This window comes from Papaver somniferum, chromosome 3, assembly GCF_003573695.1.
Source record: "Papaver somniferum cultivar HN1 chromosome 3, ASM357369v1, whole genome shotgun sequence".
Classification (NCBI taxonomy): Eukaryota; Viridiplantae; Streptophyta; class Magnoliopsida; order Ranunculales; family Papaveraceae; genus Papaver; species Papaver somniferum.
In genome coordinates this window covers 8,226,841-8,253,550 of record NC_039360.1, presented here as the reverse complement: position 1 = coordinate 8,253,550, position 26,710 = coordinate 8,226,841, and the positions used below count along the sequence as shown (strand labels likewise).

Sequence of the window (26,710 nt, the reverse complement as noted above, 5' to 3'; positions counted from 1 at the left end):
AAGATTCAAAAAAATATAAATCTTATTATTTTATTCCATAAATATGTTGAATTGATTTTTTATTTTATTTTAATCATAAATGTCCCAAATTAATATAATAGTGTTCTTTATTTTCTGGATTTTCACAATAAATACACGAAATTAATATAACAATTTTTCTAGATAATGAGGGTCGTCCGTCGCGTGTGTCCCAACAATCCACCCAATCTACACCGCACATTGTCAGACCAACGCACCATATCTAACGAAATTTCATCCGATGGACACGAATGGTTTCCCAATTAGCCAATGAGAACGCGAGGCTATGCTCACCGACCAATAGGAGAGAGGGTAAGCTCCACCAGTACTACTTTTATTCTGGAGTGAGGGATGGTATTGAGTTTTTAGGTTGTTGATTACCACAGCTATTATCACACACAGATAAGGAAATAATTCAACAGATTTAACTATGGATGATTTATTTCCTTTTTACTTTCTTTTCAGTTTATTTGTCTCCTCCGATTATAAGTTTTAAGCTTTCTTCCTAATATCGTTTTTTATAATGGCGAGAATTCGTTCGTGATATGTAAATTGATAAATGAATTGATATACCCGATGCATATATAAATCTGACCCACACATAGTCAATCTGATTTTTTTCAATTGATCTATCTGATGCATCATAGATCCGACCACACATAATCAATCTGATTTTTTTCCAGCATAATTCTTCTTTGATTTACCATAATAATTTTTTAGAGAAGTAAAAAAGTGTTTCCAGAAATATTTTTAGAAAAAAATCTAAAACACTGAATAGAAAAGTAACCGGGTGATGCGGATAAAAACCAGCTGGGTCGACTGGTTTAGGGGTTGAACCGTACGGGTCAACTGGTTTTCTGGGTTTTTTTACATGTTACTGTGTTAAGGGAGAACCAGCCCATTTTTTCTGTTGGTTCACTGGTTTACCGGTTGGACCGGCCAGTCCGGTCCGATTTTAAAACACTGCTCAACGCCAATGCAGAATCTTGGATCTTCTAGGATGTAATCAACCGCAATGTGGTATAAGGAAAACCAGCTAGAGGAAAAATGATAGAATGAATCGACTCATTTTGAATCTCAGCTCTTTTGTAAAACTATTAAAAGTAGTAACTTTCTTGAACTCCAAAGGTTAGCTATATTTAGAGGAAAAACTCAAAGTCCTTGATTGTGGGAGGCACCTTTACTTTTTAAAGGCGCCTCCCACAATTGAGGACTTTGAGTTTTCCTCCGGTATCTTTACTTTCAACTTTTGGGTCGGTAATTTTCTCTTATCTAAAAAAAATAAATAAAAAAAATAATAAAAAATTGATTCCTTCATGCATACTCAGTATGGGGCACAAATTTCAACATAGCGCCATTTTTGTTTTTGCCCGTCTAGCGATCTCACATTTTTCATCCGTCTAGTGATCTCACATTGTCATGGTATACTGATTTTAAGTGCGGGAAACATCTTCATTGAGCACCCATATCTGTTAGGTCGAACTTTTTAAACGTCATAATAGGTTGGCCTTATTCGTTTTTGCTTACTACAGAAAATCCTGGCTAGTTTGGGGCATATACATATTATTTGGGGCCTATGAATTTCCTCATCTACCCGATAGAAAAGGATAAGGGGTGTCTAAATTTGATGAATCTACATGTTTTTCCCCTATAAATTTTTAATATTACCAACTTATCCCCATTAAATCCAAAAGAAAAAAAAATCAATTCATTTCCATCTCCATCTCCACTTCAACCGATTCTTCTTCTCTTCTTTTCCCTTTTTTTTTCCATTTTTAAACAAAAACATTGTCGATAATCACCAAATCCCCTAAAGTGGGTGCTTTTTCATTTTAGCTCTAATCAGGTAATTTTCTATCAACTCAATCCCCTAGAGTAGATTTTAATAACATGCAATCACTCAAAAATCCAAATTATTGAACTCAAAGTTATATGGGTTTATAAGAATCGGTCTACGTCAATGCATTTGTAAACCGATTTCATTTAGAAATCGTTGTTGTTCATGCCCACAAAGACCGATTGTTCTGGATGGACATTCTGGTTGGAGAAAATTGAACCAGAGGTCTATGATAATGCCGACATATCCCGATTGTCCTGGATGGTCATTCTGGTTGTAGAAAATTGAACCAGAATCCGTCTATGTTATAATGCCCACATAGGCCGATTCTGGTATGAAAGAGATAACTGTTTTTATGTTTTTTTTTTTTTTTAGAATCGGATTACATGAGCACTTTTATACACCGATTTTTTTTTTTTGGTTAGAATCAGATTACATGAACACTTTTATAAATCGATTCCTATTATGTCAGGAATCGGTTTTTGTGTATGTGTCGTGTAAACCGATTCTGGTTAACCCATTTTTTCCAGTTAATACTCGATCACAAAATGAGTATGAAATCATACTCGATTTCAGTTCGAGTACAAATGAAAATAGTGGTATACCCGAATTGAAAATGTGTATGATTTTACCCAATTTGAAAATGAGTATAAAATTTATACTCGAATTGAAAACGAGTATAATTTTATACTCGAATTGAAAACGAGTATGACTTCTATGATCTGAAAATGAGTATTAAGTCATACTCATTCTTAACTCGGGTATATATATATGGAGTAGAATGAATTTTAATTTTATTTGATGTTTAACAACACATAATTTACCGATAAAAATAAATAAATATCCAGAATCGTTTCATGTTCATGTCCATATAAACCGATTCTGGATAATCGATTGATTTCATGTCTATATAAACCGATTCTGGGTAAAAGCAAATTTCAAAAAATTACTATATGTTTTTGAAGTTACAATCGGTTGATACCAATGTCAACATAAACCGATTCTGGGTTGTTGTTCTTCAAAAAAATTCAAAATTTTAAGTTTTTTCATGTTTTGATGATTCATTGATACAAGTTAGTTTCACATCTAACACAATATTTTTACTACTAATTATCCGAATTAACATTAATTAATCAAAAATAAATTAGCCATTAAGAAAAATAGTTGGATAAAGAGTTTTCTTTTTTAAGGGAGATATTTTCCTGGAGAGTCTCCTGATTTTTCACGTCAACTACCAACCTTCTAACTTTTTCTTAGTTCCTTAAAAGCCATCAACGTTTCTACATCGCACCAAAGGTGTGCTTTAAAATCCCACCGATAAATAAAATAACATAAATTTCAAGCCAAAATAGTCATTTTTGGCCATCGTGAAACTAAAAAGTAAACTCAAGTCCACAAGACGGAGAAACAGCCTCGTGGGGGCGAATCATTTAACAATCATTATAATTGTTGTTGTTTTCGGGGGACGCGTCTTATTCATTTTCTGTCCATTAGATTTTGAACTTGGTGTGAAATTCAAAGTCAATCTACCGTAGCTAACGTCGGTACCATTACTGCTATATAAATATCCATCTTACTTGTCTTTTCCAAACACATCAACTTTCCTCCCATCCTCTTATTTCTTATTGATCCAGTTGCCGCTTCTCTTTTCAGTAGTTTGCATCTCATTATTCATTCTCTTTCTCTAAAGCTAGAACTGCAAAATCTTACTACCGGAATAAGATCCATGGGTTTTTTCAGTATCATCAAGGAAGCTTGTAAAGTGTCGTTCACATGGAAGAAACTATTTTCACATATTGCCATAGGTATACTCTTGCCACTTGCAGCCCTTAACTTGAACGAAATCCAAATTAGTCATTTCATCGAAACCAACGAAAATGCCAGGCGCCTTGCTTTGAGTATAACGGAACTTGTCTACGCACTGGTAATAGTGTTCTTCACTCTGTACTCGACTTCTATTGTGGTTACTGCTGTTGCTTGTTTCTATACCTCCAAAGATGTTACCTTCAAGAATGTCAGCGGAGCGTTTAGTAAAGTATGGGGGAGGCTCATTGTGACTTTCTTGTGGTATTTACTCTTCATGGTTATATACTTGGGTGTGGCTATTGGTTTGCTAATTTGGTTTGGGACCACGACTGGTAAAGGGAGAAACAAAATAGCTATTCTTCTTCTTTTTCTATCAGTGTTTTACTTTATTGGACTGGTTTACGTAACCCTCATTTACAACGTCGCGACAGTGGTTTGCGTTTTGGAGAAGGATTATGGTAGAAAAGCCTTTGGAAGGAGTAGGAAATTGATCAAGGGTAAGCGGTGGGTTTCTTTCTTTGTCTATCTGATTCTTGATATCGTATTTGTCGGTATACTGGTCGCGTATTCCTTGTTGGTGGTGAACGGAAACAGGTTGAGTTTGGTGGGGAAAGTATTTGTGGCAATAGGCTGTTATTTGTTGATGACAGTTCTACTCCATTTCTATTTTGTTATTCAAACGGTGATCTACTTCAAGTGCAAGTCTCACCACAACGAAAGCATATCAGATGTTGCACGTCACTTGGAGGATTCTTATGTGCAGCTTGTTAGGGAAAATGGCGCACAACGAGTATCCGTTTGATGACTCTGTAAGATTGTAATACCATATCTTCATGGTTCTGTAAGGTTGTCTTCATCAGATGTTTGTATTATTTGTTGGAGATTTTTTTTTTTATTATTATTAAGTATTTAATAAAACATTAGTGGTGCAAATGTAAATGTCAAACTCATAATCATGGGAAGCTTGGTTATCCCTTGTAACACATTAACATCAATGATATCATTTAATTTTGATCATCAACGGGGAAAAAGAAGAACATCAAAACCAAAAGTAAACAGCATATTCAACGAACACCCAAACATTTTAATCAAGGATATAAAATCACTCTCCCTGTCTTCCATTTACTTTCTAGTAATGGCGGCTGTGGTCGGCGCGTTTATACATGGTGGGGGTGGTGTAAGCGTAAGGACCTACCGAACACAAGTTCATCTTCGACTCAGGAACGACTTTACATGCACTGGGAACTTGATAATCACCCTTCGCTATGACGATAGGAATATTGCAAGTTTCTGATGGGGAACTGTAGAGGAATGTCTTGCACTTGATTAGCTTCAAGCTTCCTTTAACCTTTAGAGGCAATTTAGCTAAGAAGTAACCCTTGCCATCTGTTTCAGGACTTAGGGTTGAGAATGGAGCTTTATTGTCATATGGATCTGTAGCTATACAGGTCACCCTGGCAACAGCACCTACACAACAAACACAGACGAAACTAGAATTAGAATGTTGTGTTCAAATCAGATACTACTGATAAAAAGAATGTTTAGTATGATGATTAATACCTTCAAGGGGGGTCAATTTTGCTCCTGACTTGCAGTAAATGTATCCTTGAATACCCTGGGTAGAGTAGGTAAGTGATTTTATTGAGTAAGGCTCTGGTTTTGGTGATGGTTTTGGCAAGGCAACATATGGCGACTTGCTATCAGGTTTTGGAGCAACATATTCTCTCAACTTTCTTCCATACCCGTAATTCGTCGGTGGACCTGGCTTCTGATCATTTGTTGAACCGCAAGGAGTAGCATCAGCACTGTAAAGTGCAAGAGACATAAAAACAAGAGAGAATACTAAAAGATGGCTAGAGTTGAAATTGAGAACAGCCATGGTTTCAGTTGTATGAAATGTTGTTTTCTCTTTTCTTTTCTGTTTGTGTCTGAAAGATGAACTGTCATAGAAATATATAGATTTGGTCGAGATGCTTGGGTTTTGACATGTTGTATATTATTAAAATTTGGAAAATGGGATTTGAGCTTACTACATGTAGACACGATCTTTAAACCTAATACAGTTTGGGATGCACGTATGTGAAATCCATTGACACAAACAAGACAAAGGGTACATACAGTGTCTTACATACTTGCATCCTTTCACTACTTGTTCAACTCTACCTAACATTTGTCAAAAGCTTGGTTTATACTTTCTTCAACAGTTCTGTCCCTTTCGGGATGAGTATTCACAAAACCTTTCTTTGGAGCCCAGTTGACTGCCTCAAACATTGCTTGCTCTGGAGCTTGGGTGGGGAAGTATCTATTTCCATGTTGAGTGCCTGCACAATCACGCACAATGAGACCCAGTCCTACATTGTCATTATTCTCGATAAATGAGGCATCCAGTTGACTTTATAAGGAACGATTTTTTGGGATTACTCAAAAAAGGTGGGGACTACTTTGTGATACAAATGTTCACCCTACATTATAAGGGGTGTCCTAAAAGATTAGGGAAGACTAATTTGTCCTTATTCTAATTAAGGTTATAACTAACCCTAATAACCCACTAATCTAACCCACTACTCACTAATCCAACCCACTAATTAAAACCTAAATTAAAAGAAAAAAATCAGTTTCAAAACTGATTCTATTCTTTTCTTTCTTCATCTTCTTCTCTTCTTTTCCTCTTCTTCTTCGTAGACATCGACGTTAATCGTCAATTCGAAAAAATTTCATCGTCGATTAATCAATCTTTATAAGCAATGCGTGCCAAGCAAACACCCAGACTTCCAGGATTGAGTCCGGGACTCCCACATATAGTGAATCTCCCAAAAAAATTGCTAATTCAAAAAGAACTTGAACCACCGTTCAGAGGCAAAATCAATCATCCAACAGCAACCAAGAAGTCCGATTCAAGTGAAATGCAAATCCGCGGGTAATTTCCTTCATACCCATTCTTTTCAATTCGTTATTTTTGAAGAAATCGATTAGAAATCATCAAAACCCATTAAAAATAGTAGTTACAGTAGATATTTCGGCTAGGAGAATTTTTTGTGTAACCCTAGAATTGCTAACCGAACTTCCAAAAATAAGAACAGTTCGGTGTGCTCGCAAAACTTGAAAAATATCTGGTGACCGAACTACATAGTTCGGTTTGCGCGCAAAAAAATCTCTCGTAACCGAACTCAATTTTTCCTTTGAAAGAATGAGTTCGGTTTTGTCGATAATTTCTCTTGCTAACCGAACTTTTGAAATATTTAGTTCAGTGTGCTCGCAAAAAAAACTCTCGTAACCGAACTAAATTTTTAAAAGTTAAGAATGAGTTCGGTTTTGTCGATAGTTTTTATGGCTAACCGAACTTTTGAAATATGTAGTTCGGTTACGATGCAAAAATAAAATAAAATTGGTAACCGAACTATAGTCTGCTAATCACAAGTATTGTGTTTACTTTATTCTTTAGTTCTATTTGACTTGATAACACAATATTCTTTTATGTTTAGCTATTACTTTGGTTTTTGTTCATTAGGAATAAAGGAAAAAGATTGAGACTACAACTAGATGAGGATTTGAAAACTCCCACCCCTCGTGGAGCAAAACATTTAGATTTCCGAAAAGCTGGTGCCACAAATTAATGCTAAACATGGAGGGGGCTTGTTACCGGAAGTCAACCAAGATAGTGTTCGTGATGTAATCCAAGATATCAATGAAGAGGTAATGGAGAATACAATTGATAATGTTATTGAAGAAGAGAATGATGATGAAGAAGAGCAAGGAAATGAAGGCCAAGGAAATGAAGAGGTTGAACAAGAGCAAGGAAATGAAGACCAAGGAAATGTAGAAGAAGAAGAACTAGAACCCGACAAAGAAGGAGAAGGACAAGAGGAGGGAGACGATGAAGAGGAGGAAGAGGATGGACAAGAGAGAGAGGATGATGATGAAGAAGAAGAGGAAGAGGATGGAGAAGAGGGAGAGGATGATGATGAAGAAGAGCAAGAAATTGTTCCTGTTAAAGAGAAAAAGAAGCCGAAGCCGCCTAGTAAAAGATACTCACACCTTCCCCATCCTGATTTGTGTTTGCCACCAGTGTACCCAACTTATGATACTCCAAATGATGGAGGGGAAACATTGTTTGGCTACAAACACTCATGGGCTGCGAAGATCTATGCGACAAAGGTATTCTTTAAGTTCATAGTGTTACGTTCTTTTCGTATTAATAGTGTTTCATCAAGTATTAATAGTTTTATGTTCTTTTCGTAGGATCATAACGATGCAGTTCGTCTTATTAAACGTCAAAAAGCGTCCACATGGTATCTTTCTTTGGAGTGTGACGAGTTTGTAGACAAGGTTAAAGAATGTGTGTTATGGAGAGATATTGAGTTAGCACATGTGAAATTTGACACTGTTGCCGTATCCGCATTTCTCGAGAGGCATTATCCCGAGACATATACTATGCATCTTCCATTCGGCAAGATGGGAATTACTCCCGATGATTGCCATAATATCACCGGCTTACCAGTTGAAGGTAAATGTCTTCGAGAAGGCTGCAACCCCTCAATGAGTTATGAAGCTCTTGAATATTTTGCTCTAAAATGTCTAGGATGGGATGCAAGAAAGTCTCAATGTGAGTTTAGACGTGCTGTGAGGTCCCCTCAACGTGGAGATGAGTATAATCCAAGAGAGGCAAATGGACCATTGAAGAAGAATGTCAAGAAGTTCAAGTTGGTAAAGTTGAAGGAAGCATTTGGAGGGACAAAAAAGAAGGTAGAGAAAGGAAAGTTGGTGATGGACAGGGAGACCCTTAGGCATCATGTCACCGCTTTTTGGTTATATATGCTAGGAACTGTCATTTTCCCCGGCACTTCTGGAAATAGGGTGGATGCACATTATCTAAAACTTTTGGAGCATCTCGATGAGATGAACAAATACTCTTGGGCCACTGGTGTGCTTGCTTTTTTTTTTAGAAGAGATGAGCAAAGGGTCGAGGATTAAGTGTAATCAAATTGGAGGTTACTTAACTCTTGTTCAGGTGAGTTTTTCTACATTGTTAATTAGCAAATTATTCGCAAAGCTTTTCTACTTCCAATTCAATTTTCATGTACGTGGATATTTTTGTATTTTCGCATAGGTTTGGATTTACGACCACTTCCGTAAATTGGGATTGCCTAGGGCAAAAGACCCTTATCCCTATGACCAACCTACAATAAGAAAATGGTTGTTTTTGGATGCACAAAAGAAGTCTAAAGAAGAGCAATTGACTTCGTTGAGGGAGAAATTGGATAAACTTACGGTGAACGATGTGGTATTTCACCCATACGCCGTACCCGATGATGTCTCTGTAGGTGAAGACGACTTGAATGCTTTCTCTGGCGTCACACCTTACTATGGACCAATTTGGTATCCTAACGGCTACACAATATATAATCCAAGGAGAATACTAAGACAACTTTGTTGCGTCCAAATGGATCCCGACGTAGAGAAAGAAAATTTCACTTTGATGGTTCAAGGAACAAAGAACACTGAGAAGTATTTTGAGCCAAATCATGAACCAACTCCTGCGGTAGCACATTGGAATGCACTTACTAACTACCTGTAGATGGTGGATTTTCAACAAGGTCTAAATTCGTAAACACATAATTATACGAAGCTCTGATTCAGCAATCAGACGTGAGTATCGAGACACGGGTCTCTCATCGAATTCTCAACGGAGAGTACTTTCTCTCAGAGTACATGTAGATATGTAGTCTCACGACTGGACAACGACATATCTCATGAATATTGAATACTTTCAGTGATTATTTCTATATAGCACCACGAGATGGACGGCTCCTAGACAGCTTGCTCTGCTAGTATAGAGCGATAACATCTTCAGGAACAAACAACAAGTTTACCCTGACTATATAAAGGATATGACTTACCGGCAAGCTCGTATCAGGATAATTAATGCTCCTAGACAGCTTGCTCTGCTAGTATAGAGCCAAAAAGTTAATTATTCCTAATTACAATCGCTCCTATTCCATGGACGAATCCACAACTGGTCCCATGGAATGACAATAACAATTGTTTTGATTCTATGATCGAATCCACAACTTGATCTCATAGAATAACAATAACTATATTATCTCATTACTACGATTTCATGATCGAACCCACAACTGGTCTCATAAATGGTAATAGATAAACCTTAATTACTCCGATTCTATGGTCGAATCTACGATCCCATGTAATGGTAATGCTCACTTTATTATTCTGAATTAGTAGTCGAATCCTCAGCTGATCCTATGAATTAATAATAAACATCTTATTACTCAGTTTTGTGAATTATTCTCCACTGAATGCCACACTTAGTAATAAATAATCAACAACCGGGCGTCTGAGCTACCTTTAAGTAAGCCCCGATTCAAATGCTGAAGGTGTATTCAAAGATGACACACTAACAGTCACCGCACGAATGAGTATTTCAAAAATACAACGAAACGATGAACCTATGCAAAATAGAGAAGAAAATAATAAATAATTAAAATATTGACCAGGATGCTGGGAGCACGGACACACGACAAACCGACCGTGTCGTGGTCAATCCCACGCCAGTTTTATATTTTTAATGCATTTTTATTATTTTTCATGATTTGATGAAAATTCTCTCATTTTATCAAATTTCGTTCGTCTCGAGGAAACTCCTCGGTTTCATGGTACTTCCATAAATCCATAAAAAATAATATAAAATTAAGGAAAGGAGTGTGGGGCGTGACAATTGGTCAACCGGCCATGCCTTGGTCCCAACCGGCCCCACACCCACGGTTTCTTATTATTTTATTATTATTATTATTTCTCTAATTTCATGAAAAAACTCCTTGATTTCATGGTATTTTTGCACAAATCATCAAATAATAATAAAATAAAATAAATTATGAAAACTTGTGGGACCGGACCTTGGCCGGCCGGTCATGCCTCCACGGTCCCACACGCCCTTGTTTATATTATTTTAATATTTTTTGCTTCCTTGAACTCATGAAAAATCATTCAATTCATGGAAACTCCCTAAATTCATCAAATTTCTCAAAATTCATGAATTTTTCATAAAATCATCAAAATATTATAAAATTAAGGAAAAGGCATCACGGGACCGTGGTCACGACCTGCCGACCATGCCTTGACCACGACGGCCCTACGCCACCTCATCCCTTATTTTATAATTATTTTTCATCATCTCATGGTGTTTTCCTCAGTTTCGTCGAAACCCTAATTTTGGCATATTTTCTCGAATGGATGCTCAATCGCACGTCAGAAAACATCAAAATTCTCAGGACTGAGACACGGACGCCTTGGGGACACGAGCACGCTATCTTGACCGACCAAGATTGGATCTTTGGCTCACGGAAGCCGGTCCCATCAATTTTCATAGTTTTGACCTAATTTGCACAATTGCTCGTATTAGGTCCAAAAATCTCCCAAACACTTTGGATTTTTCATGAAGTGATCGTCAGGCGGTCACGGGACAACCCAGGGCCGGTTTCATGACTCCATGGTCGGTCCCTCGCCTCGGCATAATTAATTAGGTTTTCTCACCTAAGGCTCAGACGATCATTTTTGAATAAATGATTAAACCAGCATTTAATCATTCTTCCACCAACAAATCGTCAACTCTTCAAGAGTTCTTCGTATTTGCTCACATGAGCACATGGACACTACATGGTTGATCCAGGGTCCCATGTAGTCGCTCCCTCCTTCGTCCCATGGTTGAAATTTTGACGAACCATGAATTGATCATCAATTGATCAAATTAGGGTTTCTGAATCCAAGGATCATCATTCCGGATTCCAACCTTAATAATTTTACGTCGGCCTCATGGTCATTAATTTTATTAATTATGCTCGCTTCAACGACCAGTATTCTAATTAATATTTTTGGTACGTTGTCAATAATCCATCAGATGAGCAACACATGCTTAGACAATCAAATATTCAACAATTCATCACATGAGCAGCACTTGCTCAGATGAGGAATATTTTCTCAATATTAGTTCAACAATCAATATTCAACGATCCATCGAATGAGCAATACTTGCTCACTTCATCGTAAGAACTATACCTCTGTCTCATGACATGTTCAATTCATGAGTTTCAGAACATCATGTTCAACTCAACGACTACATGGTCATCGTCCCATCAAACCATGAAGTCATCAATTGACTAGCAAACCACGAGACGTCAATCGTGTCACTTGGGGGGATATAACTTAGGGTTTTGGTCTGGAGGTCTACGACACGTGTGTTCAAACACACGATGGAATGTGAGCAAGTTGTGCAATCAGTTGAAGGAATTCACGAGGTAGTGGGTGGAAAATCGACCAAGTCTCCACACATTGAGCAACTAGTTTCAAACACGATCTTCACTTCCCCACTCCTTGATTCTATCAACTGTCACACTTCATGGAATCATGGTGTCTACAATTCCATAAATATAAATAAGTCTCTGAATCATGATTGAATTATCATCAATATCATCAATCTCACGTCTCATCGACAACACGAGATCATCAACTCATCAGTTGAGCAACTACTCTCAATTGAGCAATTTCAATCACTCAGAGCTTATCGTATTCGGAATTCACACACCCACAATCTTTGATTACCATCCATTCCACACATTTCTCAGCTTCCCTACTACAGATCAACCCATCCTCTCTTGTGACCGAATTTACTCTGGAACGGTCATTGTCTTTATTTAGGCCGCAGTACTATAGATTGATCTCTCGAATCTAAAGCACCCCCTTCGCAGCGGTGCATCTGTGTGAGGTTTAACATTTTCCTCGGTTCGAGGATTCTCCTCCGTACGGTCGTCTCCTCAATTCCTTAAAAACCATCAAATCGTTTCCCCCATCTACACTACCACATACCAAGAGGTGATTTGGTACCTTGTGAGGGAGATGTAAATGCATGTGAAGAAGATTATATGGAGTTTTATTAACAAATTAGTCATCCTTTTATGATAAATAAAGAACAACAAGATAAGGCTGATGCGGCAAAGGAAAAGGCAAAGGAGAGGGAGGCTAAGAGAGCTCAGAAGGAGATGCCTATTTGTGGAGAAGAAGCAAAAATGTTATGGGATAATGTGGTAAGAAAATTTCTTTCTCTTATACTTTTCGGTTGTTTCAAACTATTGAAAAAATATTTACTTGTGCTTAAAATTGGAATTAGGTGTTGAAGGGTTCGAAATTGTTGAAGAAATGGATGGCTAAAATCAAAAGTGGAGAGCCGATGGAGACTAATAAGGAACAAACCGCCTACTACAAGAAGTGGGAGGGTCTTATAACTAAAAGAATGGTGGATCCAAATAGGTATAAGCAACTGAAAAGGGGTCGACAACCAGGAGAAGGTTCAAGTCGCGTTGTGAACGAAACCGGTGGAGGAGATGAAACCCCAAGTGATGAGGAAGTTCGACCTAAAACTCGTGATAAATAAGGAGGTGGTAAAAGGGGTCGACAACAAGGAGAAGGTTCAAGTCGTGTTGTGGAGGAAATTGGTCAAGGAGATGATACCACAAGTGATGAGGAAGTTCGACCTAAAACTCGTGGTAAACAAGGAGGTGGCAAGAGGGGTCGTAAAACTGGTCGTTAGTGATTTCGTATGATTTTAGTTTCAAAAGACATCTTAGTTATGGATTTCGTATGATTTAATTTGGTATGTTTGTGTGTTTTAAACAATTACTTGAGGATTTCGTAGTTTGGTATGTATAACACTTTTATATTTTTTTTAGAACCTTGTTTGTGTTTTCAATTTTTATTGGGTTTGTGTTTTCAATGTTATAAGACTGAAATGTTGAAATACAATATGTTTTCGGTGACCTGCAATTTTTAAATTTGTAACCTGTGATAAATTACTGGTCACTGAACTCTTTTTTCGGTTACCTGGTAAAATTCTACCAGGTTACCGAAGTCATAGTTCGGTTGCCTCGCAACATTTTCACGGGTCACTGAAATTTCCTGTAGGCTGAAGCAGTTAGCCTTCATCCATATGATATTAGCTCGGTTAGAAAAACATAATTTTTCTTGTAACCGAACTCTCGGTTCGGTTAGCAGACCATTATTTCTTAGGTCACCGAAGACTCAAATGTTTTCCATTGCACATGTTGGAAAACTCATTCTCTTGATTCAGAAATCACATAGACCAACTCTTAGGTTTGTTTTGGAGTGTTTTTGGAATCGTATATATGCTTAGTTTGGCTGTGAGCCTCCACAAAAAAGTTCGGTGACCACTTGTATTTGTCTTGTAACCGAACTCGTAGTTCGGTTAGCAGACTATTATTTCTTAAGTCACCGAAATGTTCTCTGGAGACTCAAATTTTTGCCATTGCACATGTTGGAAAACTCATTCTCTTGATTCAGAAATCACATAGACCAATTCTTAGGTTTGTTTTGGAGTGCTTTTGGAATCGTATATATGCTTAGTTTGGTTGTGAGCCTCCACAAAAAAGTTCGGTGACCACTTGTATTTGTCATGTAGAACTCGGAGTTCGGTTGGATCGCAAGTTTTTCTCTCCTAACCGAACTTATAATTTTGAAATTTAAATGTCCTTTAACTGACATAAATATAGTACATAATTTTAAAATTATGTACTATATATCAAGTAATGGCTAATTTTATAGCCGTTATACACCCAAGTGGTATATATATGGTGTTTCATAGTTAACATTTTGTTACAAAATTTCCTACAAATGGCAGCTACTACTCCTAAATTTACTCTATATGAAGATATTTCTTTCAGAAACTACATATTATACTATCCAAAGAGGAGTTAAGAACGAATAATGAATGGTATTATAAGTCAAAGTTATTGGGGGGAAATTCGTGAAGCGCGGGAGACTCTTGGACAGGACCAGACTGACATGGGTGCTACACAGAAGGAGTTGTGTAATTATCTCAAAACTCCTACTGAAAAGATGTCAGAGAAGACTCAAGAGAAGGGAAAGGAGAAGGAGAAATCCTCGGACGACGGTCCTGAAGTAATTCCAATCCATACTGTAGAAGACGACGAAGTCCACAAAACTGCTGCAGACAACTCATCAGCGAAGGGATCACCGAATTTCATCACTCGCGAGGATCTGGAGCACCTCTTAGAGAACCATGGAAAAGGCAAGACATCGCATGACCATCGTCATCAACCTCCTTATCCTGCCGCTACGCAGAGGATTCTACTCCCCAAAGGTTACGTTTCTCCAACTTTCACCTTGTATGATTGAACTGGCAATGCTCGGGAACATGTCTCTCGTTTTCTCGAAGCCTTGGGAGAACATGACATAATCATGTCTTCCGTCTCAAGGAATTCTCAAAATCTCTGAAAGGCAGGGCATACACCTGGTATAACAGCATCACACCAGGGACCATCAACAACTGGGGAGAAATGTTTAACGCATTTTACAGGAAATACTTCTTCGTGTCAGAACAAGTCACACTCTCCGACCTTGGAAGAATGTTTCAGAGGTTCAGTGAAAATCCCAATGATAATATGAAAAGGTTCAGAGTCCAAGCCCTGGATTTTCATGACACAAACGTCACGGAGCAACAACTGGTGGACTTGTGCATCAATGGCATGCTCCCGATCTACAGGTCATTGCTATAAAACCTTCGATTCCAGACTTTCTCAAAGCTTCACGAAGCTGCGAAGAGGTCGGCAACCACTGCACCCGCTCTTTTGGAAAGAGAAAAGTCAACAAAGACTGAAGATTCAAAAGACACTCGAGGAAGCAGACGTCTGATCAACAAGCAGTATAACATGCAACCTTCAACAAATGCTATCACGGAAGGGAGTAAGCGAAAAGCAGAACCACAACACAAGCAGACTTCCTCCACCCCTTCAAAAACACACAAGAAGGAGAATTCGAAAATCCCTCCTCAGCATATGGAAGATCCAGAAGCACATGATTTTCCCTGTTCAATGAAAGAAGTTAATTAAATACTCGATGCCTGGATTCAAGACGGTGCAATCAAATTTCCTTATGTCAAGAAGGAACCAACTGAAGAGGCCATGGAAAATTCTCGGTATTGTCGCTTCCATAGATACGTCATCCATCCCACGAGTGATTGCAAAATTTTGAAGCGCATATTCAAAGAAAAGGTCGAAACAGGAGAGCTCAACCTGGGGACTGAGGGGGTGCACAAAAAACCCCTCCCAGTCAGAACTTTTACCATCTCCGAACCTCCTGTCAAGGAAACGGTCCAATCTATGATCAAACATGTCTGCGAGCTGTTGTATCTTTCGAAATCTCAAAGGAAAGACATGTTTGCTGCACTGAACCACATCGTGTCCGGAAGACGTCCGTTAATCCAAGAGACTATCACCGGACCTTCATCCACTGACTCAGAAATGTATGATTGGGGACTGCTCATCACAGTGCACATTAAAGGAAATGAGTTCAAGAGGGCGTTCATCGATGTTGGTACCGCCGTCAACATCATCCCTTTGAAAACTCTCAGAGCTGCTAGTATTACTCGACGGAAGCCACCCACGCTCCCATAGCAATCAGGGATCACCAAGGAATCTCTAGAAACGCATACGACTTCATCACTCTCAAAGTTACGGAAAGATCGATATGCACTGAGGCCAAGTTTTTCATAATCCTGGAAGACCCTGGATACGACATGGTCCTTGGGAGAACTTGTATTCATGCTGAAAGGACAACGATGCCTTCAATACATCCTGTCATCGACAAGGATTCCGAGTAGGAAGACGAAGCAGAGGACGCACCACTGTTTGAGCATCTGGAAGAAGTAAAAACTCTGATGGGACTTACAAAGGAACTTGGAGATAATCCACATACCTTTGTCAGAAGGTTTCGAGCTCAGGAAAGTCTTATTCGTCCTCTTGCTCCAATATTACCAATGTTCAAATACGCTACTATGGTCCAAGGACTTCTCCCCATGAATAATTTAGTAGTCATCAAAAACTACGAGTGGGTAACTTCACCTCAGGAATATTACACTGAATGGTTGGGTTCAGAACTTCTTCAAATCAGTCACTCCATCGAGAGATTTATTGCTGAAGACTTGGCTAAGCATGATCAACGCTATGCTGGATACTCTCTTCCGCGCGAGTGTCCATACGGGTCACAATCGAGGAATTCCATCAAACAGGGAATTCCGAATCAGCGGAAGATATTCAAGGCACGATCGACTAAGCCTAACAAGTTTCATGAAGGAGACCTGTTTCTCAAAGCAGTTCAGCGCGGTCTTCATTCTACAAAGAACTCCGATTGGGAAGGACCATTCATGGTCGCTGAATCCGTGGCCGGAGGATACTACAAATTCACCAACACAGATGGCAGAACCCTACCAGTAATTCACGAAAATTGGCTCAAGGCGTTTATCTGAAATTATTGGACATTTAAGGTATTGGGCGTTTGAAGCACTCATGGCGTTGGGATTTAACATTTAGGATTTTCTTTCATTTGTATTTCAATTCCTCCAAAACATTTGCAATACTTGCAATCAGTATTTGAATTCAGCAATTTATCAAAATTCACTTCATATTTCGTAAAGGAAAATCTCTATCAAATCTACAAGAAAATCCTCAACCATCAGTCAATCCAAAACCATCTAAATATCAAAAACCCAAGTATAAACCTCACATCTCTCAGAAGTTCAAGAGATCAACAAGAAAAGGCTTTCGCTCATCAACATCCTTCAAGATTTGCAAAGTTGCCCTCTCCTTATTCAACTCCTCGGCCAGCTTGGCAATCTTGTCCTCCTTCTCCTTCACAATATTGTTCGGAAAGGGTATGTTCTTCTCACATGAATCCTTGATAATGTTTATTTGCTTACTAAGCCATTTCACGTTGAGGCCAAGTCTTTCTGAAATCTCCAAGTTAAACTCCCAATCAAAGAGTATATATGGAGTCACGGTATTCATGGGTCTCGTATGCATATCACTCACGATACGCAAGATAACGCCTACTTGCATTATTAAAGCGTAAGCACGCCCAGGATTCCTGTCAACGATCATATGGCCAAACTTCTTCCATATCGTCTCATACAAGCGTGCATATCCAATGGGAACGCTGAATCAACCGACCAGTTCATGATACGGGAGTGAAGTCTTAAAGGGAGGATCGAAAACGACCCCTGCAGTTGTATATTCATACACTATTATACGGTTCTCGGTCACTGGAGTGGCTCCCACGACTAAAGCAACAGTTCCTTCGGTATTCTCCGCTGCTGTCTCGGTTTCTTCTATCACTGAGGAAACAACCATCTGGGTTTCCATAACAGCGGTAACGACCTTCTCATGGCCTTGAAATACAGGGATGGTTGTCTCCTCATCAATAACTCCGGAATGGTTAGGGTTATCATCGTTGGCTCCAGTATCCTCAACTTTGGTATTTAGCACCTAATACGAAGATTACATGAGGTTAGAGTCACGAATCCAAAGGAGATTATGAAACACGGTATACCAGCAAGGGAACATCAACAAGTTTCATCATACTACATTCAAGTCACAAGCAAATAACATGAAAGTCATAAAAACACATTTTACGATGAGTCCGTCTGAAGAAACTGAACTCTGCCCTGTACTAAGAGACTAACTGGGAGCAATCTACAAGGAATCCGAGGATGGGTCATATTCCATTCTCTTCGTATGGATGTCCTCTATGACATGTAAAATTTTCATGACAATCCGATGAACGAGCGAGTAGATGTGGCCAAAATATCAAGTAACGCACAATCTGAAAAAGTTCTGGAAGTCTCCTGGAAGTTTACTATTTCGCCTTTTTCAGGCTCTTAACGTGCTCAAAACACAAAAACTTCTTTTCTAAAGCTTGGAAATTTTCTGGGCTTGAATTTTCACATGCAGATCGTCAAAATCGGACTCCGGACGAAGATTCTACAGCGTTTCTATTAAAAAGTTGGGTTCTGAATTTTCTGACGATGAAATTCGACTAAGTTTTCATATATTCACATGGGTCCCATTCATTCATCCACAAGTCAACACTTTTATAATTCTACGAAGAATGTACAGGATATATACTTACTTGAGGAGTCTCCAAAGTGTCCAAGGGGTTGGAATTGTCCACATCAACGACAAGAGGAACATCACTTCCATCTGGCTCCGAATCTTGGGAATTACCTCTATTCCTATTCCCAGAGGATGATTGAGTTTTAGAATTCTCCATCTCCATGACGACGTCCTCCTGTACACGTCTTTTACAATCAATATTTTCATCTATGAAGCACCCCATTTGAACATATGGAGAAATACTTACAGTTTCTTCGTCACTCAAATCAGCGATTGCTTGTTCAGTAACAGAAAATTGAAGACCTTCAAGACTTGATGGAGTAAAACTCTGCAACAAAATTAACAACGTCGGCTTCATGATTCTAATGATAATAGCAATGAAAGTCACAGTGAGAAATATTGGGAACTCACCAAAGCACCAACTGGAGACTTTACGGTATTAGGTAACAACTTATAACCTTTATGCCTGCCTTCTCCGCTATGAATAAACGACTCAGTCTCTGAGAAATATACACCGATTCGAGGTCGTATATTACGACCGTCCTGTGGTGAAATCCAGTAATATAATCATAATACATTTCTTATAATTTTGTGAAGATTATATGAAGAAACATACCTGAGAGCATCCTGGAGACAACTTTCGTTTATCACCAGAAAGATACTTCAATCTTGGTCGACTGGAAATCATCTCAGCCGAAGGAAGATCCTTGAATGGAGGTCTGGGAAATCTTACAAAGCCACGCAAACGCCCAAGTTGTTGGTCCCAGAATTCTACATAACCGGGGGTTACATAGACGAATTTATCAGAACCAGGAAACCAGTAGCTACTCCCTTCCACGTGAGTATGATCCAAATGAGTCCTGAGTTTCTCAACTAATGGATTCCTTGTCCGTATGGTTGGAACACACTGTTCCATACCCATTTGTCGAGTTGCTCTATAAATATTATACTCCTCCACTGAAAGCTCTCCAAACGTGACTGATAGCAAATGACCAGGAGTGCAACTCAACATGAAAGATCTTTCACCATCACTCAAATGCGCACCAGACGTCAAACTCGTGCCTTCTCCAGTATTGAAAGTCATTCGCTGAGAAACATAATCGGGACTGACACCCACGGGCGAAAATTGAACTCAGATTCTTCATCTAACACATCAATAAAACGTATTTTAGAACGAGGCTGCTTGGTGGACCAACGCATGATCCTAGCATTATATTTCTCAGGTAAAGTATGGCGCGCATCAGTATTCGGTCCTTACAGAACATTACGTGGAGTAGGTGCATAATTCTTAAAATGCTCCCACATCAAAGCTTGAAGAAACATCGTGTTGGCATAACACTCAATCTTCATAGAGCCGTTCGACACACTGGAGTCTATAATCAAGGAGTCCAGGTTGTAATACAAGGAGACTAAGAATAAACTACCTATCGGAAGTTGCTCACCTTGAGCCATATTAATAGCAAAGGGAATCACAAAAGGCTTCAACAAGTTTCCACTGTCTTCAAAAACGTCCCTGGACAACCATAAACATAAGAAAGCAGCAATGAGTAACGTATCTTCGATGGGTTTATCAGAAACCTCGTCTTTGGTCTACCAGTGTGTCAACCAGGAAGCATAGAATTCTTTACTACCAGCCTTATTCGCTTTCTCCATTGCAGCTGTCAAGACATGAGAAACGACGGTCTCCTCATCTGAAAGATCCCCAGGAAGATTTCCCGTGATCGGGAGATACATCAGAGCCGCCACGTCTTCCAAAGTAATGGTAAACTCTCCCCATCTACATATGAAAGTGTGAGTGGGAATGCACCAGCGAGTAAACAGATCCACAATACCACTTGCGTCATGATAAATGAACAACTCTCCAGAAGCTTGAATAGCTCTCGTCACCTGCGCCTAGTCGAGCATGGTCCTCACATGAGGAAAACCCAACATATGCCTCACCCAGCCGGAAAATTTCTCCAAAGGTCTTCGAGAAAGCTTAAACTCTATGATTGATGAGGTGAAGACCCCTCGTTCAAGAAAAAATCGAATCACTGTCTTAGGAGTCACCAATTTCTTCTGAGTAACAGTTCTGGGATTTATCAAAAGACGATACACTGGGGATTTCAAATGTTGCTCAGCTCCTGGGATATCTTTTTCAAAGAATGCATCATCTATGTTCGGGACATTCTTAATCCCAGGGATTTCGTCTTCGTCTCCCCCAACGGAAGTTTCATCCATGCATGTCTCATCTCTGGAGATACCATCATCAACGCACATCTCTTCCCTCGAGGCGTCGTCAGCTTGGGAATTGGACATCTTTGCTAAGTAGCTGAAAAGGTTCACACTACATTCTACTTCAGTATGCCGTCCAGATATAAATCAAGGAAATACAAGCAAAAATGGTAACTCTTAACTCTTACCTTTTATACTTCCACTAACAATAGTGATAGTAATGCTAGAGTTAACACCCAAAATCGTTCGTTCTTCGAAAACTGCAAAAACGAACGAAACTTTATTTAATTTCCGAAACTGATTTTTCATGAAATCACGGACACAATTTTCATAATGTGAACATTCACACAACTGACCTATGAAGTTTCAACAATAAAATATTTCATCAAATATATTGTCTATCTTCGAAGGTTCCTCAAAACCCACGTTTCTGATTTTTCGAAAAAACAGCAATTAATGCAACTTGCATATATAAATTCTCAAGAATTTTATCTAATGAAAACAAATTCATGCAAATAAAATATACCATCATATTTTACACAATATATGTCACGGCTCATATATATATATATAAAAAAAAATTATTTTTCCTTCGTATCGTCGTTATTTGTCTTTAAAACGAAGGTTTATTTCAAAAATATTGTGAAAGCTCACATCTCATACATATGATAAAGTTTTGTATTTACATGAAAGCTCATAAGCAAAATTTTATCACTGGACACAAGTTCATCATACATATTTTCCTTCGTGTCATCGTTATTTGTCTTTAAAACGAAGGATTATTCCGATTTCATGAAAATTCACTTCTTTTATGATAAAACCTTGGCACATGAAAGCTCATACACTAAGTTTTATCACTGGACCTAGGTTCATATAAAAAAAAATCTCTCCTAAATCAGGGATTATAGTTAGTTTTCAAAACTAACGATTGAACGAACATACGTTTTTCAAAAACGAGGGTTTTTTCATGAAACTCACACTAATATACACACATGTATATAACTTCATCATGATCAAAGCATGAAAAACTCATGAGGATCATAAACATCAGCAAACAAAAAAAAACGCACCTGGGCGAATCGACCGGAAGTTGGCCGGCGGCAACGGCGGCGAAGCTCCGGCAAAAAAATTCTTCCACTCGCTGCTGACGTGAAGGTGATGGAGAGGTGATGAAGGTGCTGGCCGTGTGTGAAGGAAAATAATAAAAAAAAGGATTAATCCCTTTTATATCAATTTTATTTCCAAAACCTAATTTTCTAAGGATTTCCTTATTGAGCCCGACCCGCGAATCCTAACCGACCACGGACTCGTCGTCCAAACCAGCGGTTCAACACCAATTTATGCTCATCAAATGATGCTCGAATCATGACATTGAAGCATTCATCAAGTCGTGGTTTTCTCATGCTCTTTAAATCCGGTAACGTCTCAACTTACGTTTAAGTTCAATTACTGGTATTATTAGTTATGACCGGAAAATCACCATTTAATGCTGACTGAGGAACACCACTTTACTCAGTAAGCAGGGGACTTAATATAGATGGTGGATTTTCAACAAGGTCTAAATTCATAAACTCATAATTATACGAAGCTCTGATTCAGCAATCAGACGTGAGTATCGAGACACGGGTCTCTCATCGAATTCTCAACGGATAGTACTTTCTCTCAGAGTACATGTAGATATGTAGTCTCACGACTGGACAACGGCATATCTCAAGAATACTGAATACTTTCAGTGATTATTTCTATATAGCATCACGAGATGGACGGCTCCTAGACAGCTTGCTCTGCTAGTATAGAGCGATAACGTCTTCAGGAACAAACAACAAGTTTACCCTGACTATATAAAGGATATGACTTACCGGAAGGCTCATATCAGGATAATTAATGCTCCTAGACAGCTTGCTCTGCTAGTATAGAGCCACAAAGTTAATTATTCCTAATTACAACCGCTCCTATTCCATGGACGAATCCACGACTGGTCCCATGGAATGACAATAAAAATTGTTCTGATTCTATGATCGAATCCACAACTTGATCTCATAGAATAACAATAACTATATTATCTCATTACTACGATTTCATGATCGAACCCACAACTGGTCTCATAAATGGTAATAGATAAACCTTAATTACTCCGATTCTATGGTCGAATCTACGATCCCATGGAATGGTAATGCTCATTTTATTATTCTGAATTCTTAGTCGAATACTCAGTTGATCCTATGAATTAATAATACACATCTTATTACTCAGTTTTGGGAATTATTCTCCACTGAATTCCACAATTAGTAATAAATAATCAACAACCGGGCGTCTGAGCTACCTCTAAGTAAGCCCCGATTCAAATGGTGAAGGTGTATTCAACGATGATACACTAACAGTCACCGCACGAACAAGTATTTCAAAAATACAACGAAATGATGAACCTATGCAAAATAGAGAAGAAAATAATAAATAATTAAAATATTGACCAGTGTGCTGGGAGCACGGACACACGACCAACCGGCCGTGTCGTGGTCAATCCCACGCCAGTTTTATATTTTTATTGCATTTTTATTAATTTTCATGATTTGATGAAAATTCTCTCATTTTATCAAATTTCCTTCGTCTCGAGGAAACTCCTCGGTTTCATGGTACTTCCATAAATCCATAAAAAATAATATAAAATTAAGGAGTGTGGGGCGTGACCATTGGCCAAACGGCCATGCCTTGGTCCCAACCGGCCCCACACCCACGATTCCTTATTATTTTATTATTATTATTTCTCTAATTTCATGAAAAAACTCATTGATTTCATGGTATTTTTGCACAAATCATCAAATAATAATAAAACAAAATAAATTACGAAAACTTGTGGGACAGGGCCTTGGACGGCCGGCCATGCCCTAGCCGGTCCCACACGCCCCTTTGTTTCATTATTTTATTATTAGTTTTCCTTGAATTCATCAAATTCCTTGATTTCATGGTATTTCTCTCAAATTAGGAAAAATTCCCTCAAATCATCAAAAATACCTAAAAAATATTAAAAAATTATGAAAACTCGTGGGACCGGGCCCAAGCCGTCCGGTCATGCCTCCACGGTACCACACGCCCGTGTTTTTATTATTTTAATATTTTTTGCTTCCCTGAACTCATGAAAACTCATTCAATTCATGGAAACTCCCTAAATTCATCAAATTTCTCAAAATTCATGAATTTTTCATAAAATCATCAAAATATTATAAAATTAAGGGAAAGGCATCACGGGACCGTGTTCACGACCGGCCGACCTTGCCTTGACCACGGCGGCCCTACGCCACCTCATCCCTTATTTTATAATTATTTTTCATCATCTCATGGTGTTTTCCTCAGTTTCGTCGAAACCCTAATTTTGGCATATTTTCTCGAATGGATGCTCAATCGCACGTCAGAAAACATCAAAATTCTCAGGACTGAGACACGGACGCCTTGGGGACACGAGGACGCTATCTTGACCGACCAAGATTGGATCTTTGGCTCACGGAAGCCGGTCCCATCAATTTTCACAGTTTTGACCTAATTTGCACAATTGCTCGTATTAGGTCCAAAGCTCTCCCAAACACTTTGGATTTTTCATGAAGTGATCATCAGGCGGTCACGAGACAACCCAGGGCCGGTTTCATGACTCCATGGTCGGTCCCTCGCCTCGGCATAATTAATTAGGTTTTCTCACCTAAGGCTCAGACGATCATTTTTGAATAAATGATTAAACCAGCATTTAATCATTCTTCCACCAACAAATCGTCAACTCTTCAAGAGTTCTTCGTATTTGCTCACATGAGCACATGGACACTACATGGTTGATCTAGGGTCCCATGTAGTCGCTCCCTCCTTCGTCCCATGGTTGAAATTTTGACGAACCATGAATTGATCATCAATTGATCAAATTAGGGTTTCTGAATCCAAGGATCATCATTCCAGATTCCAACCTTAATAATTTTACGTCGGCCTCATGGTCATTAATTTTATTAATTATGCTCGGTTCAACGACCAGTATTCTAATTAATATTTTTGGTACGTTGTCAATAATCCATCAGATGAGCAACACATGCTTAGACAATCAAATATTCAACAATTCATCACATGAGCAGCACTTGCTCAGATGAGGAATATTTTCTCAATATTAGTTCAACAATCAATATTCAACGATCCATAGAATGAGCAATACTTGCTCACTTCATCGTAAGAACTATACCTCTGTCTCATGACATGTTCAATTCATGAGTTTCAGAACATCATGTTCAACTCAACGACTACATGGTCATCGTCCCATCAAACCATGAAGTCATCAATTGACTAACAAACCACGAGACGTCAATCGTGTCACTTGGGGGGATATCACTTAGGGTTTTGGTCTGGAGGTCTACGACACGTGTGTTCAAACACACGATGGAATGTGAGAAAGTTGTGCAATCAGTTGAAGGAATTCACGAGGTAGTGGGTGGAAAGTCGACCAAGTCTCCACACATTGAGCAACTGGTTTCAAACACGATCTTCACTTCCCCACTCCTTGATTCTATCAACTGTCACACTTCATGGAATCATGGTGTCTACAATTCCAGCAATATAAATAAGTCTCTAAATCATGATTTAATTATCATCAGTATCATCAATCTCACGTCTCATCGACAACACGAGATCATCAACTCATCAATTGAGCAACTACTCTCAATTGAGCAATTTCAATCACTCAGAGCTTATCGTATTCGGAATTCACACACCCACAATCTTTGATTACCATCCATTCCACACATTTCTCAGCTTCCCTACTATAGACCAACCATCCTCTCTTGTGACCGAATTTACTCTGGAACGGTCATTGTCTTTATTTAGGCCGCAGTACTATAGATTGATCTCTCGAATCTAAAGCACCCCCTTTGCAGCGGTGCATCTGTGTGAGGTTTAACATTTTCCTCGGTTCGAGGATTCTCCTCCGTACGGTCGTCTCCTCAATTCCTTAAAAACCATCAAATCGTTTCCCCCATCTACACTACCACATACCAAGAGGTGATTTGGTACCTTGTGAGGGAGATGTAAATGCATGTGAGGAAGATTATATGGAGTTTTATTAAGAAATTAGTCATCCTTTTGTGATAAATAAAGAACAACAAGATAAGGCTGATGCGGCAAAGGCAAAAGCAAAGGAGAGGGAGGCTAAGAGAGCTCAGAAGGATATGCCTATTTGTGGAGAAGAAGCAAAAATGTTATGGGATAATGTGGTAAGAAAATTTCTTTCTCTTATACTTTTCGGTTGTTTCAAACTATTGAAAAAATATTTACTTGTGCTTAAAATTGGAATTAGGTGTTGAAGGGTTCGAAATTGTTGAAGAAATGGATGGCTAAAATCAAAAGTGGAGAGCCGATGGAGACTAATAAGGAACAAACCGCCTACTACAAGCAGTGGGAGGGTCTTATAACTAAAAGAATGGTGGATCCAAATAGGTATAAGCAACTGAAAAGGGGTCGACAACCAGGAGAAGGTTCAAGTCGCATTGTGAACGAAACCGGTGGAGGAGATGAAACCCCAAGTGATGAGGAAGTTCGACCTAAAACTCGTGATAAATAAGGAGGTGGTAAAAGGGGTCGACAACAAGGAGAAGGTTCAAGTCGTGTTGTGGAGGAAACTGGTCAAGGAGATGATACCACAAGTGATGAGGAAGTTCGACCTAAAACTCGTGGTAAACAAGGAGGTGGCAAGAGGGGTCGTAAAACTGGTCGTTAGTGATTTCGTATGATTTTAGTTTCAAAAGACATCTTAGTTATTGATTTCGTATGATTTAATTTGGTATGTTTGTGTGTTTTAAACAATTACTTGAGGATTTCGTAG

The 26,710-nt window shown here is 38.7% G+C and overlaps 3 protein-coding genes across 3 annotated transcripts; 2 read left to right on the top strand and 1 right to left on the bottom strand.

Moving 5' to 3' along the window:
• Positions 1 to 3,581: 3,581 nt before the first annotated feature.
• On the top strand, positions 3,582 to 4,463 carry LOC113358976. The gene has a single exon (XM_026602681.1). The coding sequence runs from the start codon at positions 3,582 to 3,584 to the stop codon at positions 4,461 to 4,463; it is 882 nt and encodes a 293-aa protein (XP_026458466.1).
• A 148-nt stretch (positions 4,464 to 4,611) lies between these two features.
• On the bottom strand, positions 4,612 to 5,569 carry LOC113360899 (proline-rich protein 1-like). Its single transcript, XM_026604327.1, has 2 exons — positions 5,222 to 5,569; positions 4,612 to 5,128 (listed from the first exon to the last, which is right to left on the bottom strand). Exons 1-2 carry the CDS (start codon positions 5,538 to 5,540, stop codon positions 4,791 to 4,793), a joined length of 657 nt encoding a protein of 218 aa, XP_026460112.1. The 5' UTR covers positions 5,541 to 5,569; the 3' UTR covers positions 4,612 to 4,790.
• An 836-nt stretch (positions 5,570 to 6,405) lies between these two features.
• Positions 6,406 to 9,236, top strand: LOC113358975. The gene is made up of 6 exons (XM_026602680.1): positions 6,406 to 6,578; positions 7,170 to 7,261; positions 7,728 to 7,816; positions 7,901 to 8,498; positions 8,605 to 8,669; positions 8,769 to 9,236. Exons 1-6 carry the CDS (start codon positions 6,406 to 6,408, stop codon positions 9,234 to 9,236), a joined length of 1,485 nt encoding a protein of 494 aa, XP_026458465.1.
• Positions 9,237 to 26,710: the final 17,474 nt, after the last annotated feature.